This window comes from Pteropus alecto, unplaced genomic scaffold (assembly GCF_000325575.1).
Source record: "Pteropus alecto unplaced genomic scaffold, ASM32557v1 scaffold11, whole genome shotgun sequence".
NCBI lineage: Eukaryota > Metazoa > Chordata > Mammalia > Chiroptera > Pteropodidae > Pteropus > Pteropus alecto.
In genome coordinates, this window is record NW_006431956.1 from 14,408,730 (window position 1) to 14,425,691 (window position 16,962).

Consider the following 16,962-nt stretch of genomic DNA (forward strand, 5'->3'; position numbering starts at 1 on the left):
CTCCGGCCTGGGCTGTGGGCGAGGTGGGGCGAGCGCCAGAGCTGCGGGGTTCGATCCCGAGGCGACACTGGCGGCTCCTGGACACTCCCTTTCCTTTCTTTTCCTCCCTCCCGTCCTCTCATGATTTTCTTGGTGAGTTATTTGCGGAAAAAGGGACACTGTAGAAACCAGTGCGTTCCCGTCGCATGCCTTCCCCTTTCCGCTACTCGGTTGTCATCTCAACTGTCCGTCTGCGCTCATTTCCCAGGCTGCCCAGAACTCGCCGTGCGCCCACGTCCCGCGGTCTTTCCCATCCATCCACCTGTCGTGCCCCTTCCCATCCGTCCACCTGCCGCGCCCCGGTTCTCCCCTCGGCCCCCCCTGCTTTCTCCCGCGGCTCGCCGGTTCTCTGCTCTCCATCCTGTTCCCCTCTTGATCGGGCCTATCTTAGGTCTTTTTCCACTATGTGTGGACTTTGTTTTTCAAACGAACAGCCGAAACCAAAGAAGCCTTTTATATGGGCCCTTTAATTTTTGCACATTTATTTTGATGTCCCTTTTTGAAATTGTCTTTCTGAGAAGCGGTTTTCTTCCGTTCTGAATCCATTTGGTCCTCCATAAACCTGTTTATACACATATGACTGCTGGGAAAAACTCATTTAGAAAGACCTTTGCCATCCTGGGTTTCTAAAAGACATTTTGGCAATATGATTTGAGAAGGAAGATCTATAGATGGTTGTGAACCAACCTTCCGCTGGCCCCTCTGCCTAAAGGGAATAAAAGTGCCCGCAGATGCGTGAGGACACCAGTTTTAGTCGTCTTACTGCCTCGGTGCTAGGTGGAGGGATTAAAACAGCGAGGTGGCTTGGTGGTTTTTAGTTCCTACTTCAAAGGCTATGTTGAATGTGTAGGTCTTTATGAGATTTTACTTTTTATCCCAGGCATTTAACAAATATTTTATTTCTGATCAGTGATGTCTTGGGGATGATTCTCCTACACATCAGATTTTCATTTTTCGAAACATTTTATATGTATATACTACCTTGCCCTTTTTTCCTTTTTTCTTTCTCTCTCTCTCTCTCTTTTTTTTTTTTTGCTTAGCGTGTAGAGAGAAAAGTTCTGTTCTCTCTATATGCTAAGATTTGAACTAAGGACTCAGAATGATAACACCATTAACCAAGTGCATAGTCATTTGCCGAAGCTTATAAATTTTCTAATTAGAAGGAACACTTTGGGACTGTTTACGTTAACCAGTTTCTAAAAGAGAACAAAGAAAAACATGATTTCTCCTCTTACTAAGAACCAAGTGGCCTTAGCTCACTTAGTCTTGACTTTCTGGTGTTTCTGAATACAGTATTTCCACTGATATTAGTAAACTTATGGTTTAAAAAATATTAAACAATTTAAGATCTCACTGTAGTATATTTAGTTTACAGTTATGAAATTGCTAAATCACTTGGAAAGGAACTTTTTTTTCTTAAATAATTGGTCTGTAATTCTGTTTTTCTTTTGAAAGCATGTTTACAAAGAATATATTTCTAAATTTTATAATTCCCTCAAAATGACAGTACTGTCCAAGGAAATGCCTGTATCCGGTATGTGCACAGGGAATTAGTGTTGATATACCATTGGAGGTCATGAACTTTTTCTGTAAAGGGCTAGATACATAATCAATTTTTTAGGCCTTTGCAGGCCTGATGGTTTCTGTCTCAACTACTCTACCATCATAACTCATAAGAAGCCAAAGACAATACAAAACAAATGAAAGCAAAGTTTTGTCCCTGTGAAAATTTACAAAAGGGCGGTGGGCCAGATTTGGCCTGTGGGTTGTAATTTGCCAAACCCCTGATGTAAACAGTTGTGTGCACAAATTAGGTGTTGTTTTTTTTTTTCTTTTTTTGGCTCTAGATTATTTTAATCTATTTAGATGAATATGAAAATGGGCACAGGTGGGAATACAAAATAAGCTAATCGTGAGGACTATAAACCCTGTATAAAGATATACTTTACAATATTTTTCTAAGTTAAAGAACTGAAAAGGGTACTTAAAAAGTCTTGAATTAGATACTCGAGACCATTAAGAGGATATCTAACAGCAAAAGGAAACAACAGGAAATACTTAGCTTTGATACTAAGATAAAGGCTAAGATGAGTGGTGACCTTGTAAAACTGCTTTTGAGTGTAAGATCCCTAAGATGACAACATGGCACTGGAGTGTGTGGTCCTTCCACCCTCTCCACCTCGATATATGTTGGAAAGTAGGAACTGGCTGGCTGAAGGGCTCATTGAGAGGTTTTGTTTGCTCAGTCAGAAGCAGTAGAGCTTTACCTCTCCCTGGTTAGTTTATGTCCTAGTATCTTGCTGTTTTTTGTCATTACTTATCGAGAAACTATTGCTGTAAAAATGCAATAATTTTTAAGAATTTTTAAAAACCTCAAAATATCTTCATAAGATAATAGACTAGATTTAGTCATTCACCTGAGAAATTGAAATAGAGATTTCATTAATACTGGATGACAAGCATAATCATGGTGTATTTTTGGAACTTCATTGAACTATAGCCAGTGCTGCTCATGAAATAATTTTTGCAGTGCTGTATCTTATGTTTTATTTTGGAAGAGAGTATAATAACATTTTAAATGAGTGACAAATGCTAAATCATTTTGACTAAGTAGGATTTTGACAATTTCACAAAGGAATTGGAAACTAGGTAATTTTATAATGGAATTAAAAAATTCTTCTGGACTATTTTCAAAGTAAAAATTGATAATGGGTTGAATTTGATTTTGGTTGATTGTCACTCATGTAGTGTAAACTTAGGAAAACAGTAAATAGGTTACTGAAATTAGTGTGTATTTCTGATTTAAAATGCAACTTTATTAGCATTCACAGGAAATAATTTAAAAGCAATTTAAAAAGTGATTTCTGTACTTTTTTCCCCCTTGAATACTTTATTCAGTTTTGATCAGCTAGTCACAATAAAGTTGTTAAATTTTGTGCCTTGAGGTCATATAGCACTTGAATTAATGTGTACATGTGGACTTCTTGTTTTTAAAGTTCTTGCTGTGATACTAACATACGTCAAAAGCTCCCCTGTAAGTTATCAGTAAAAAATTAATGCATAATTAATGCATAATATCAGTAAAAAATTAATGCAGTAAAAAAATTAATGCACAATAAAGTCGTGTAGATCTTCCATCCTCTGAGGAGTTAGAATAACTAAAACATTTTTGCGTAGAACTTGGCTCTACAAAAAATATTTGAGAACATTAAGGATACTGTAAAACCTTAGTACTTTATGGCCAAGAGATTTGGTCTTTAAGTACTGTTTTTGACTTTTGACTCTTACATGATTGACTTCCATTTAATTTGAAGTAGTTTTGTCCTTTGGCTGAAGAAAAATTGCCTGTATATGACCATGGTACTGAAAGACATACTAAAATATAAAATGAAAAATGTCTAATGACATGGCTTTGAATCAAAGGAAAATGATATGCAGTCAATCTTCATTTTTTACAGGTACCCACTAAAATTTATAACCCCAAATTAATAGTTACATCACTTTTGCAGTCATTCATGGACATGCTCACAGTGGTGGAAAATTTGAGTTGCCCGATGCACATGTTCCAAGCTGGGTCAAGCAAGGCAATGCACCACCACCTTGTTTCAGCTCTCAACCTGTAAATAAATGTCCTTTTCCAGTTCCGTTTAGTGCCACATTTTTTACATTTTTGTGCTTCTAGTTGATGATTTTGCTATTTAAAATAGCCCCAGAGCAGAGTGCTGAAGAGTACGACAACTTGCTGTCAGGCGCCTAACAGAGCAATGTGTGTTAGATCAGCTTCATTCAGGCGTGAGTTAAGAGTGCTTTTGGCTGGGAGTTCAGTGGAAATGAAGCAACAATATATATGTTAAATATATATGTTAAACAGAAACGCACAGAAAACAAGTTTATGTATTGATCAGTTGGTGACATGTTGTGACTAGAGGCTCACAGGAACCTAACCCTGTATTTCCCATAGGAGCAGCAGTTCAATATCCACTAAGTCAATATTCATAGTAACTTTATAGAACATAATTACTATGAGTAACAAGAATTGACTATATTACTTCTTTAAAAAAACTCAATTTCCAGGTAAAAGTTACATGCTGTAGGCTTTTTTCTATTTTCTCTTGTCATATGGTTTGCTTACAATGGATGTCGAAGCCCTAAAATTAGCTTATAGCTAAATGTTATAAAACAAAATTTAGTATGTAACTTAAAATAGAATTCATCTTTTTCTTTAAAAATGATATTTGTTACATATTATAGCACTTAACTGCTTCTAGAGTCAGGATGATTTTTTTTTGATGAAATAATATTGATACACAGTAAATTGAACTGTCATATAATTTTCTGTTTTTAATTCATATAAAACAGGAAAAGTAAGATTACAAAAGTTAAGGCGAAGTTAACATGTATAATGTTTATGTTACAATCTTCTACTTTTAATGGCATTGATGTTAAGCATTATAACCACCAACAAGAGTGGGGAAAAAGATCATTTAAAAGATGTAGTGTCCGTAAAAACAAGTCAGCTACTCGGAGAATATACAGTTAATACTAACACAGACATCACAAAGTTATGCACTGAGAACTAAAAAAGAAGACACTGGTTTTATAAGCAAAAGCCTCCTGAATAGGAGGTTAATCAGGCTGTTTTATTCAGTGCTCTCAAAATAGTGTTAAAGTACAGTACCAGAATACAGTTTAATCAAAGAAATTGCTGTTGGGGTCCAGCGTACAGTTCTCTGATCCTTGGTTTAATCTAGGGAAAGGATTAGACTGCATGGCAAAACAGTTCTCAATTTACAGATGAGTACCACTATTTTCTCTTAAGGTTTATAAACCAAACCATAAAAAAAAAATATGCCTAACCTTGTGCCTAGATATTCTGATTCAATTTGTATGTTTTTAGTCCATTGTCTTTGAGTGACAATGATTAATATGGCTATATATACGAATATTCTTATGTGCCAGCCACTATGGTATATGCTTTGCATTTATTATAAACTCGTTTAAATAGAGCTACCTGTGTGTGGCAGATGCTTCATTTGCACATTTTACAGTAGATATTATCATATACAAATCATGTAGTGATTCAAATGGATAAAACAACCTAAAAGAGTAATTCAGACACTCATTTCATAGCTTTAGTCCACTGATTTTTTTCCTTTGATCACTGCACATACAGTTAAATCATTAAAATTGTATCATTGTGAAAGATTTTGTACTTATTATTTGGTTATATTGTATTTTATATTGCTTGATGACAGAAATGGCTTCAGTTCTAATGTTTAGTAAAGTTCTGTAAGACACACGTGTCGTTTAATAACAGATTGGGGAACATGAAAAGGGTCCATTCATTATTTTATTATACTTTAAATATTTCAGTGGATATTTTAATAATAGACTAGTCTATATATAGAATTTGATGATACTGTGTGAAGTTATGATTAACTTGAGATTTTTTTCATTATAGACTCCACTTTTTGCTAAGATTGACTTTGCCTCAGCGTCAACAGACTCTTCATCTAAGATTGATTCCCGTGTGTCATATGTTTACAAGTCAGTGGGAATTAAGCACAGCACGTACAAGCTGAATACAGTTTAATAAAAGCTGAAAAGCCAAATAAGGAAATGTACTTCTTCTCTTGACAGTCGTAATTTAACTTGTAAGTTAAATTCAGTGTTAGCTTAAAATGGTTTAAATGGCTAATTACAGACCACAGTTTAAGTAACATTGATAATCAGAATAGTAAATGATTGAATGTTTTCAGAACATATTTAAAGGTACCATCTAATATTTAGTGTGCTTAGTCGCATTTTGATTCTACCACAGAACATGTGAAAAACTCCACTACATGTCTGCGAAGTTACCTTAGTCAATTTAAATGAGCAGAAGTGATTAGCTTGCATTTGACTGAAGTTACCTGAGTCAACTTAAATGAGCAATTTATTAACTTGCATTTTACATACAACTGAATTTGACGTGTCTGGCATACATTTGTGTTTAACGGTGAGTATATTCCCCAAAACAGGCATTCGACCAGTATAAGGGATTGCAGAACCGCTTTGGACGCCAGAATAGCTTTTTCCTCTTATCATTGGAAAATTCCCAAGTTTCTTTGCTATCACCCTGGAGTCTTGAGTTTGAGTTAAGTCTCCCCACTGATGATGTTTGTAGGACAGAGACAAAAGTGATGGTCCCATGCAGATAAGGTTATAGATATGTAGCCTTTGACCTTGCCAGTGATTATAAATTTTTCTTAACTATTTGCATATTATACCTTTCACTTTAGCTTTTTTAAAGGCCTTACATGAAAAATATGTAAGAATGATTCTTAACAGTATGCATATAAAAGGCACATAAAAAAAAATGTCATACCTTGCCCCTATAGTTTGGAAAGTTATTTAAGCATTTTATAAGCAAATATTTTATTCTGGTTTCCTGCTGTGAATTCTATAACTAAGAAATTTATGAGTAACATGATGGCCTAATAGTCTATCACATGTTTATATAACTAAAGAGAAATTAAAGAGTGAATTGCAAGTAAATAGAATTCCAACTCCAAATAATCCTTGTTTGCATGAGTTATAAATTATAAGGTAGTTTTCATTACAGGAAAAGAAATACTAATTTGATTTAGTATATATTTTTTGAAAAGCATCTATGATATGGCATTTTCTGAATTACGTTTCTGTTGCATAATAGTTACACATTATTAAGTTTTGATTATTCAGTGCTTTGAGATTTGAAAGATTTTTTAAAAGGATAATATGCAATATATGAGAATTGGGGTACTAATACTTTTTTAAATGTCCCATAAATTTGGAAGAGCTTCAAATAGTTATGTACTGTGAGCATGATTATATTCAATCCTATTGGGATTTTAACTGTTGAAATTAGTAACCAAATGTCTTTCGTTTTGTTTTGTTTTTATGTTTTGAAAAGGGCTAAAGCCGGTTTTTCGGTTGGCTTGGGCAGAAAAGTGAAAAGAGAATGCTCCACTTTAACCGATGTCAGCATCTGAAACAAATAACTCAGAAATGTTTTTCTGTTATACACATCAAAACGGATAAACACGCCCAGCTATTTCTTTCAAGAACCTTTGCACTTGCAGAATTACGGAAGTCATGGCACTCAACCCAGTCTCTTGTCGGAGACAAAAATATTGTCCTGATGGGACCGCCTGGTGCTGGGAAAACAACAGTAGGCAGAATAATAGGTCACAAACTAGGTTGTTGTGTCATAGATGTGGATGATGATATCCTTGAAAAAACCTGGAATATGAGTGTGTCTGAAAAATTACAGGATGTTGGTAATGAGCAGTTTTTAGAAGAGGAAGGAAAAGCTGTGTTAAACTTCTCTGCATCTGGAAGTGTGATTTCCCTTACCGGGTCCAATCCAATGCATGATGCTAGCATGTGGCATCTGAAGAAAAATGGAATAATCGTATACCTGGATGTACCTCTAATAGATATAGTTAGTCGTCTAAAATTAATGAAAGTAGAGAGGATTGTAGGTCAGAATCCTGGAACATCTATGAAAGACTTACTTAAATGTAGAAGACAGTATTATAAGAAGTGGTACGATACTCGTGTTTTTTGTGAAAATGGGGCTTCCCCAGAGGAGGTAGCTGACAAAGTGCTTCACGCAGTTAAAAGATACCAAGATGTGGACTCAGAAACATTCATTTCAACAAGATACTTTTGCCCCAAAGACGATGAGCAGAAGGTTTCGACGAAATTCTTTAGCGAAGCTATGATTGAAGGATTAGCTTCTGATGGTGGACTCTTTGTTCCTGAGAAGGAATTTCCAAAATTAAGCTGTGGGGAGTGGAAAAGCCTAGTAGGAGCAACCTATATAGAAAGAGCCCAAATACTGTTGGAAAAGTGCATACATCCTGCTGACATACCTGCAGCTAGATTGGGAGAAATGATCGAAACTGCTTATGGGGAAAACTTTGCCTGCTCAAAAATCGCCCCTGTCAGGCACCTTTTAGGCAACCAGTTCATCCTGGAATTATTTCATGGACCAACAGGGTCATTTAAAGATTTGTCTTTACAACTTATGCCCCATCTGTTTGCACACTGTATTCCACCAAGTTGTAATTATATGATACTAGTAGCAACCTCAGGAGACACAGGGAGTGCAGTCTTAAATGGTTTTAGTCGTCTTAATAAGAATGACAAGCAAAGAATAGCTGTAGCCACGTTTTTTCCCGAGAACGGAGTAAGTGATTTTCAGAAAGCACAAATAATTGGCAGTCAGAAAGAAAATGGATGGGCAGTGGGTGTCAAGTCAGATTTTGATTTTTGCCAGACAGCTGTGAAAGGAATTTTTAAAGATTCTGAGTTTACTGGCTTTCTTACTGTGGAATATGGGACAATCTTAAGTTCAGCTAATTCCATAAACTGGGGCCGACTGCTTCCCCAAATAGTTTATCATGCTTCTGCATATCTTGATCTCGTGAGCCAAGGATTTATTTCTTTTGGAAGCCCAGTGGATGTCTGTATCCCCACGGGGAACTTTGGTAACATTTTAGCAGCAGTGTATGCCAAAATGATGGGAATTCCTATTCGCAAATTTATTTGTGCCTCTAATCAGAACCATGTTTTGACTGATTTTATAAAAACAGGACATTATGATCTAAGGGAAAGGAAATTAGCCCAAACCTTTTCACCAGCAATAGATATTCTCAAATCTTCAAACCTGGAACGACATTTATACTTGATGGCTAATAAAGACGGACAATTAGTGACCAAATTATTTAATCAATTAGAAGAGCAGCATCACTTCCAGATAGAAAAGATTCTAGAAAAACATAGCCGACTGGTGCTCTGAAGGAGAGTGCCTAGCAGCTATTCACTCCACCTACAATACTTCAGGGTATATTTTGGATCCACACACCGCTGTTGCAAAAGTGGTTGCAGACAGAATGCAAGACAAAACTTGCCCAGTGATTGTCTCATCTACAGCTCATTACTCAAAGTTTGCACCTGCTATCATGCAGGCTTTAAAGATTAAAGAAATCAACCAAACTTCATCAAGTCAGCTTTATTTATTGAGTTCATATAATGCATTACCTCCACCACATGAGGCTTTATTAGAGAGAACAAAACAGCAAGAGAAGATGGAGTACCAGGTCTGTGCAGCTGACATGAATGTCCTGAAGAGTCACGTGGAAAAACTAATACAGAATCAATTCCCATGAGTTTTTCTGAGTAAAATTTTTTTTTTCTGGTAATAAGCATGCAATAATAAATCACAAAAGGCGATTTGGAGTACAGTAGCATTTTGTTTTTTATGTAGATACCTATGTCTATATGTAAATTGCCTTTTGGAATTTCAGTAGCCTTGTCTCTGGTTCTGAACAATTTACCTGTACACATGCTCCTTGGATCCCTAATTTAGAAGTGACAAAGAAGTAGCATAGTGCATGGACCCTTGTGCTATTGTGCTGTGCTTTGTACTCCTGAGGGATATTTCATTTTCTGCTTCATCACCCCCACTTTTAAGTGGACCAAAATGTCTGGTAATTAAAATATTTAAGCATAGTTGTTAAGTACTATATATGTAACCGTAACTAGTTCTCTATCGATGAGAAAGATTTACCACTCAAATGGCTAACTTGCATAGAGGAATTAGTCACCTCATGTATTAAGATAGAGCCAGTGTGTTCAACTCAAACTCCATTTGGGCTACAATTACATGTGTCCTGTACCATCCAAATCAGATAAGTGCTCTGTCCTCTCCCCTTTGGATGTTTATAGTTAGAAGGTATAGTTTAAAAATCGAGATACATGGTTTAAATCCAGGATGTAATAATCAACTACTTAGTGGATTCAGAAATAAAATTACTATTTCAAGAGAAAAAATTTTCAAACTTCAGATTATTTGAATAGTCTTAATAGAAGTATGTTTTTATAGTTATTGGTAGTTTTCTGTATTATACGGAGTCCATTTGTCTGTAATCTGCCCATTGTCTCTTTTCAATGAACATTGTCTTGACAAACCACACACAATTGATACATATATTTAATTTTTCCTTCTCCACACACTTGTGAGTTTATTGGATGTTTTATTTCTGAATTAAAGATTGTCCCTGAAAGGATGTTAGCATAAGGAACTACTCTCAACCACAAGATGGCATTCCTAACATAATTTGTCTTTGCTGATGACATTCTATTTCATTTTCTGGGAGAACTACATGCATGAAAAACACATTAAAAGTTATAAAGAAAAAATTGAATAATTAGAAATAATTTGTTTAAATTTTTTAAAAATTTAAACTAATGTGTTAACATTGGATCTCTTGCTTAACCTCTAAAAAGTCAGTTCTAAAATTAAAATGGAAAACCAGGAGCAGTTATAAGAAAATAATGGAGGATTCAAAGTTTACTTATTCATGTATGTCTTAATTATTTTATCATTTGCTTTTAAGGATATTTGTTCCAGTAGATGACATTTAGAAAATGCATCTAAATGTTCCTTGTGTGTATGAGAATACAGTTTTTCTGAGAGGGAAGGACAGTGTTTTTTTTAAAAAAAGAATTTCTGGCTTCAAGAACTGTAGTTAAGGAGACAACACATAAAAATTAAATCACGTATAACAGAAAGAGTTACTGCAAGACATTCCATGAATAAGTGAAAAAATGAGTGATAGAGTCAAGTGCTATAAGATTGCCATGGAATAGACAAGATTTCAGAGGACAGAACCTGTGGTGAGTTTTGAAGGATGGGAAGATTTTTCTAGGTGAAAAGGAAGAGGAAATACATTCTAGGCAGAGATGAGGGAAACAAGGAAATGTCCAGGAGAGCCTCTGCATTTACGCGTGGTCAGTGCCCTCACTTCCGAAACTTACTGCATGCTCTCACTTTTTCTCAAAACCAGCTCTGGCCCTGCCTCTCAGCTAATAACCTGGCCTCCTTCAAGAGGGACAGCAATCAGGTGTGATGCACCTTGGTTTCCCCATCACCAAATATACAAATCTGTGCCTGTTTTTACCCTTCCTACTCCCTTTTGGTTGAATTAGGTAGTATTCCTCCTTTCAAGGGCCAGCCTCTCCTGGTGTGCATTGGACCTGTCCTTCAGACGACTCAGATAACTTGTTTCATCACCTCTCCTCTCCTGTTTCAACTCCTCCCCTCTAGTGGAACCTTTCTTTCTCTGCCATTCGGATGTTTTCTTTTCATATGTTAAAAGCAGGAGAGCAAAAACAAAACCTAAATATCCATTTTTCCCCATCTACTCTTATTTTTTTGCATTTTAATCAAGATCAAGCTTCTCCAAAAAGTTGTCTATATAATGGTCTCTCTTTCGTTTGCTCCGGAGTGTGCCAAATATGTACAGTTTAAGGATGAGTAGTAAATATCCCTGTGCTCACTACCTCTCTCTGAGAGCAGAGCATGACTCATACCTTTGATACTCATTGTGGCGCCTCTTTGATTACATTCGCTCTCTTCCCACGGGTACCACTCTCCTTTCCGTTCGTCATCCCCCTATTTGAATTTATAGTTTTGCACTGCTTAATTTTGGTCTCTTTGAATTCTATGTAAACGCAATCATTATGTGTGCTTTCCTCAACTTTTGGCGAAAAACTTTAAAATTCATCTATGCAGATGAGTGAAGCCACACTTCATTAATTTTTATTACTGTATAACATTATTTTTTTGAATCGTTCAAACAATCTATCATTTTACCAGTTAGTGGATATTTAGATTGCCTGATTTTTATCTGTTCTTGTAAACTTTGTGTTGAAGGCTAATGGATATGGACTTCCAAACATTTGTGATTCTTTCTAATGACATGTAAAAGTAGACTTCATACTTTGCCATTATTAAAATAAAAATTTCTGGTTTATGAAATGAAAAATCGTTATCAGTTTTCAGGCTATCCTTGTGCAAGCTTTCTCTTTGAAATTGTCTTATAATGTCATAAATAGTCAATTTGTAAGATTTTTGAGAAATGAGATTTTAAAGTTACATATTAATGGAAATTGTAAAATACGTTTCCATTAAATAGAGTTTAGAAGGCAATAAATTGTATGAGGCTTTTGTGAGATTTTAATAGCAATTCAATTTTAAAAACATTTATGGCAAATACTGTTTCAATCCATTAAATCATTTATAAACGTTTTACAAGTCAGACTACATAATGTTAATTTTTTAAAAAAGCTGTTTTGATGTGAACTCAAACCCATGGAAACATAAAAATACAGTTCTTGTCTAAGGCCATGCCGCTCTGCACGTGCCTGATCTCATCTGATCTCAGAAGCTAAGCAGGGTCAGGCCTGGTTAGTACTTGGATGGGACACCACCTCAGAATACCAGGTACTGTAGGCATTTAAAATATACGTATATATGGTTCTTGTCCCAATCCAAGAATATGAATAAAATCGAGTATGAAATAGTTATTTGTGTGAATCCCATCTGTGTACTCTGACCACCAAAATCATGAGTTTTATTTCTTTGAAACTAAAAGCAAATAAGCTCCTTCAAAACCAAAGTTAGAATACACTCCTCTGATTCAAAAAAGCAAAGCCAAGAAATTTGCTAGTGTCTTGAAACAGAAAAGTTTTCAGAGGACAGAGAACATGAGGTGACAAGAAATCAAATTGCGTGTTATATAGCAGTACTCTGATCAACTGGCAATATTTTGACCAGACCCGACATCCAAAAGTTGACTTTGTTTCTCGGAAGGGTATGATTAGTCAATTTAACTATTTTTCTTTTTAAAATCGTCATCTCTTTCTGAGTTCTTAAGACTTTCTTCATCTAACTGGTAATAAGAATTGTGAGAAGTCACTGCTTTGAAGTTACATGTGCAGATGTGGCACTGCATTTTTATGTGGTCATCAGGCTTTATAGAGATTTTAGTGGCCTATGAAATGCAGAGTTCCTAATGGCAGGTTTAATTTCATTTATAAATATTAGGGGAATTTATAATTTTACATAATTCACAATGGATTGTTTTAAATAAATTATCATATTTGGTGAATGAGTCCTAAAATTAATACCATTTAATAATAAATTTAATGGTATCTTTGTGTTTGTTTTGTTTTTTAAAAAACAAATGCCTTATTATTGATTACTCTAGATACCTCATATAAGTGGAATAATATAGTAATTGTCTTTTTGTGACTGGCTTATTTCACTTAGCATGTCTTCAAAGTTTTAATCCATGTCACACATTTTGTTTATGCATTTTTCCATTGATGGTCATTTGGGCTGCCTTCACATTTTCGGCTATTGTAGATAATGCTGCCATAAACTTGGGTGTACAAATATCTCCTCAAGAACTTGCTTTCAGTTCTTTTGAATATATACCAAGAAGTGAAGTAGCTGGATCATATCATAATTCTATTTTTAATTTTTCGAGGAACTGCCATACTGTTTTGCATAGCAACTGCACCATTTTATATTCCCACCAAAGGAAACTTGTATTTTTAAATTGTGTTTCAACAAATAGTTATACATATACTTAGTTTTAAAAGTCAGTTAGTTACCTTCCTATACCCACGCTCCAGAGGTAAAGCACGTTGGAATCAGCTGTTTGCTCTGGCATTTTTTTCCTCCTTATGTCTTGATAACATACTTAACCGCTGCTCTAAATTTTAGCTTCAGATATCTATTCACATTCTTGTAAGAAAGATAAATATTTAGTTCCACTTCATCCGTCCTGCTCCTCTACCTACTCATTTCCTTACCTTCTATCCTTCCAATATAGATATGTTATCATTTTGGATTAGATCAATATCAGTGTTTCTATTATTATGACTACAAATATTATCTACGGCTTAGTTATACTGTATAATACTCTTTTAATTTAAATTGTATTTATTCCCTTTGCTTAGCTATCTATATATGTAACAAATTCATCTCCAAACTTTTTGCCAGATACACAGGTGTCAGATTCATTAGATAATGTATAAATCTTAACTTTCTCTTGAAGATTTCACTTTTGGAGGCCTCTGTTCTATTCCATTGCAAATCGGTTGATCTTTTAGAATCAAAGTACATTACTTTAATGAAGAACTAGTAAGCAGTCATTCACTTGCTCTCCAGCTTTCAAACTGTGCTGTTGCTGGTTTTTTCATTTGCTATTTTTGTTGATTTGTGACTTTCTTTTTTAATGACTTTACCGCCATTTTAGTGGTGCCAAAAAGCACCACCAGTGATGTGAAGTGAGTATTGGTGCTGGCCTCTAAAGTTGATTCTCTAGCTTTTCTGGAGATTTTAAAATCTATTTTATTATCTTCTAATAAATTCATTTTAAGCTTAAACTTGTTCAGAGTGACTGCTATTAATTGAAATTAACAACTCTGCCTAACACAGTACTAAATGATGATTATAGGTAGAATTAGTAATACTGACACCAAGTGTTACAGAGTGGTTAAACATAAATTGTTCCATGAGACTTTAGTATTTTATCAAAGAAACGAACAAAAATATGTGCTCAGATGGATTTAGAAAATGTTGCCTTCTATATTCTCTTTTTATAGATTTACAATGCATATTAGCATATTAATCCTCCTTTAAGGAAACTTGTTTTAACTTCATTTAAGCCTTTCTTCCCAAACTTATTTGTCAATTGAAATAAAACATAAATATTTTGCTGAACACTCTTCAAAAATGTTGGAATAGGTAAATATAGGCTCGGGAATTTGGATAGGTTTAATGGATCTTAAAATAGTGCTTCTAAACCATTTTTTTTCCTAAAGATCAAGAAACGATTTAATCCAAACTATTTGAAAGTCAGATGAAAACTAAACAATAATGAGAGTACAATATATATTTGTATAGATGCAGCTACAATGGAACTTAGAAATGTAAGGCCTGAAGTCCATTTAATATGTATGTATGTGTATATGTATGTATGTATGCATATATATATGTATGTCTATATCTATGTATATACACATATATATATGAAAATAAATGAGCAAGTTTTCAATTAAAGAAGCTAGAATAAGAACTAATACTCCTCCCAAAAAAGATTTAAGAATTGAGAAAAATATCAACCAACATCCACAACTGCATTACCTTCATCAATCATAACCATAAATTAGCTATAAATGTAAGAGGCAAACATTAACGCATTCTGTGAAAATTGATTGGTCATACAGAATTACAGGTAAGAGTACTATATTTAATTATTATTTATAATTTTGTTTTATACATTGTTTAATCAGTAAAAGTCATAAAAAGATTATGTGTTTTTTTCAGAGAGTCAGTTACTACTACTGTACTGAATATATGGTAAACCCATGATATTATTACCTTTCTAAAATCTGAAAATTTCTTAATTCTAAAATACATTTACCCCATGAATTGAGTGGCCTGATTAAAATGATTCAATACCCCAGCTTGACAAAATTCAAGATTATTCATATTTGTTTCAAATTTTATAAGGCTCAAGTCAAACAGCAGAAGTTTTCAGAAAATACTTTTACTTGCCCTTGATATTACCTTTGTTCTGGGACTCTCCAATCTGCTTGAGATTTTAAATATAATTGGTTGACATAATATTTAAACAACTGCCAAATCAACATGGGTCATTCCCAGAAAATACATCATTTCTTGTAAATTCCACATCTGTGTAGAGTTCTTCTCCATTAAAATAATGTAACTTAATCCTGAAAGATCTTAGTAGCTTATTTTTTCACAGTATTCTGTATATTTTCCAGAAAAAGAGTCATCGGGTAGAGGTACTCCTTTTTTCCTTCAGTGTTATAGCCTACTATGAGGAAATACGGAACATCTTTCTCTTGAGAAAAGTTGAGTATAACAATATTTTACTGGCAACAGAAAGAAGGAAAATATTAGTTTTAGTCAGGTCAAGATTATAAAATTTCTACTGGCCAAAAGTACTACCAAAATAAAATGAAATTTTAGGGAGAAAACAATCAAAGTTAAAATATCCTTTGAAATATGCAGGTCATTCTTTTCAAAGAGGAAAAGTACGTGTAGGAGTTTCATAAAAATGATTACATATATATTATTTGATTTGATTTTCCCTAGACCTCGGAAAGGGTGATAGTGCTTTGACGTGGTCACCAGATTGAGAGGTACAGACGTTAAATTTTGTTTGCATACACAGAGTTATCAGATTTAGAGATCCTATCTCTTTGCTAATCACACTTATGAGGGAAATATTACAATGTAAGTTAATCGACTTGTAATGGTTGATATATTTTTCCAGTGACCACAGATTTGGTCTTCTCCATCTAGAACTCTTTATCCCTTATATGACGATATCTAGGAAATGAGCAATCAGTAGTTTACTCGGTAAAGCTGAAGTCGAACCAAAGAGAGGATAGTTTTAAAGGATATTTCACTCACAATATCTGTACTTATCCCACAATAAAGAATGCCTCTTTAAAAGGGAACCCTTATACATTGTTGGTGGGATTGCAAATTGGTACAGCCACTATGGAAAGCAGTATGGAGGTTTCTCAAAAAATTAAAAATGGATATACCTTTTGACCCAGCAATTGCACTTCTGGGTATTTATTCAAAGAAAACCAAAACAATAATTTGTAAAGGTCTATGCACTCCAATATTCATAGCAGCACAATTTACAATAGCCAAGATGTGGAAGCAACCTAAATGCCCATCAACAGATGATTGGATAAAGAAATTATGGTTTATATATACAATGGAATATTACTCAGCCACTAAAAAAAAACAAAACGTGAAATCCTACCATTTGCAACAACATGGATGGACCTAGCGGTTATTATGCTATGTGAAATGTCAGACAGAGAAAAATAAATACCCTATGATTTCACTTATATGCGGTATCTAAGGAACGAAAAGAACAAACTAATCAAAAACAGACTCACAAATATAGTGGACAATTTGGTGACAGACAGAGAGTGGGAGTTAAGGGGCTGAGAGAATGGGATGAAGGGTCAAAGAAGTACAATTTAGTAGTT

At 34.5% G+C, this 16,962-nt stretch overlaps 1 protein-coding gene and 1 pseudogene across 1 annotated transcript; both read left to right on the forward strand.

Moving 5' to 3' along the window:
* THNSL1 (threonine synthase like 1) lies at nucleotides 1–10,042 on the forward strand. The gene is given in 5 exon segments (XM_015585581.2): nucleotides 1–132; nucleotides 5,501–5,693; nucleotides 5,861–6,037; nucleotides 6,974–8,844; nucleotides 8,846–10,042. Coding segments are annotated over 2 exon segments (2,214 nt in total). The 5' UTR covers nucleotides 1–132; nucleotides 5,501–5,693; nucleotides 5,861–6,037; nucleotides 6,974–7,021; the 3' UTR covers nucleotides 9,237–10,042.
* Nucleotides 10,043–12,248: 2,206 nt separating this feature from the next.
* On the forward strand, nucleotides 12,249–12,367 carry LOC112475643 (annotated as a pseudogene).
* The last annotated feature ends 4,595 nt before the right edge of the window (nucleotides 12,368–16,962 follow it).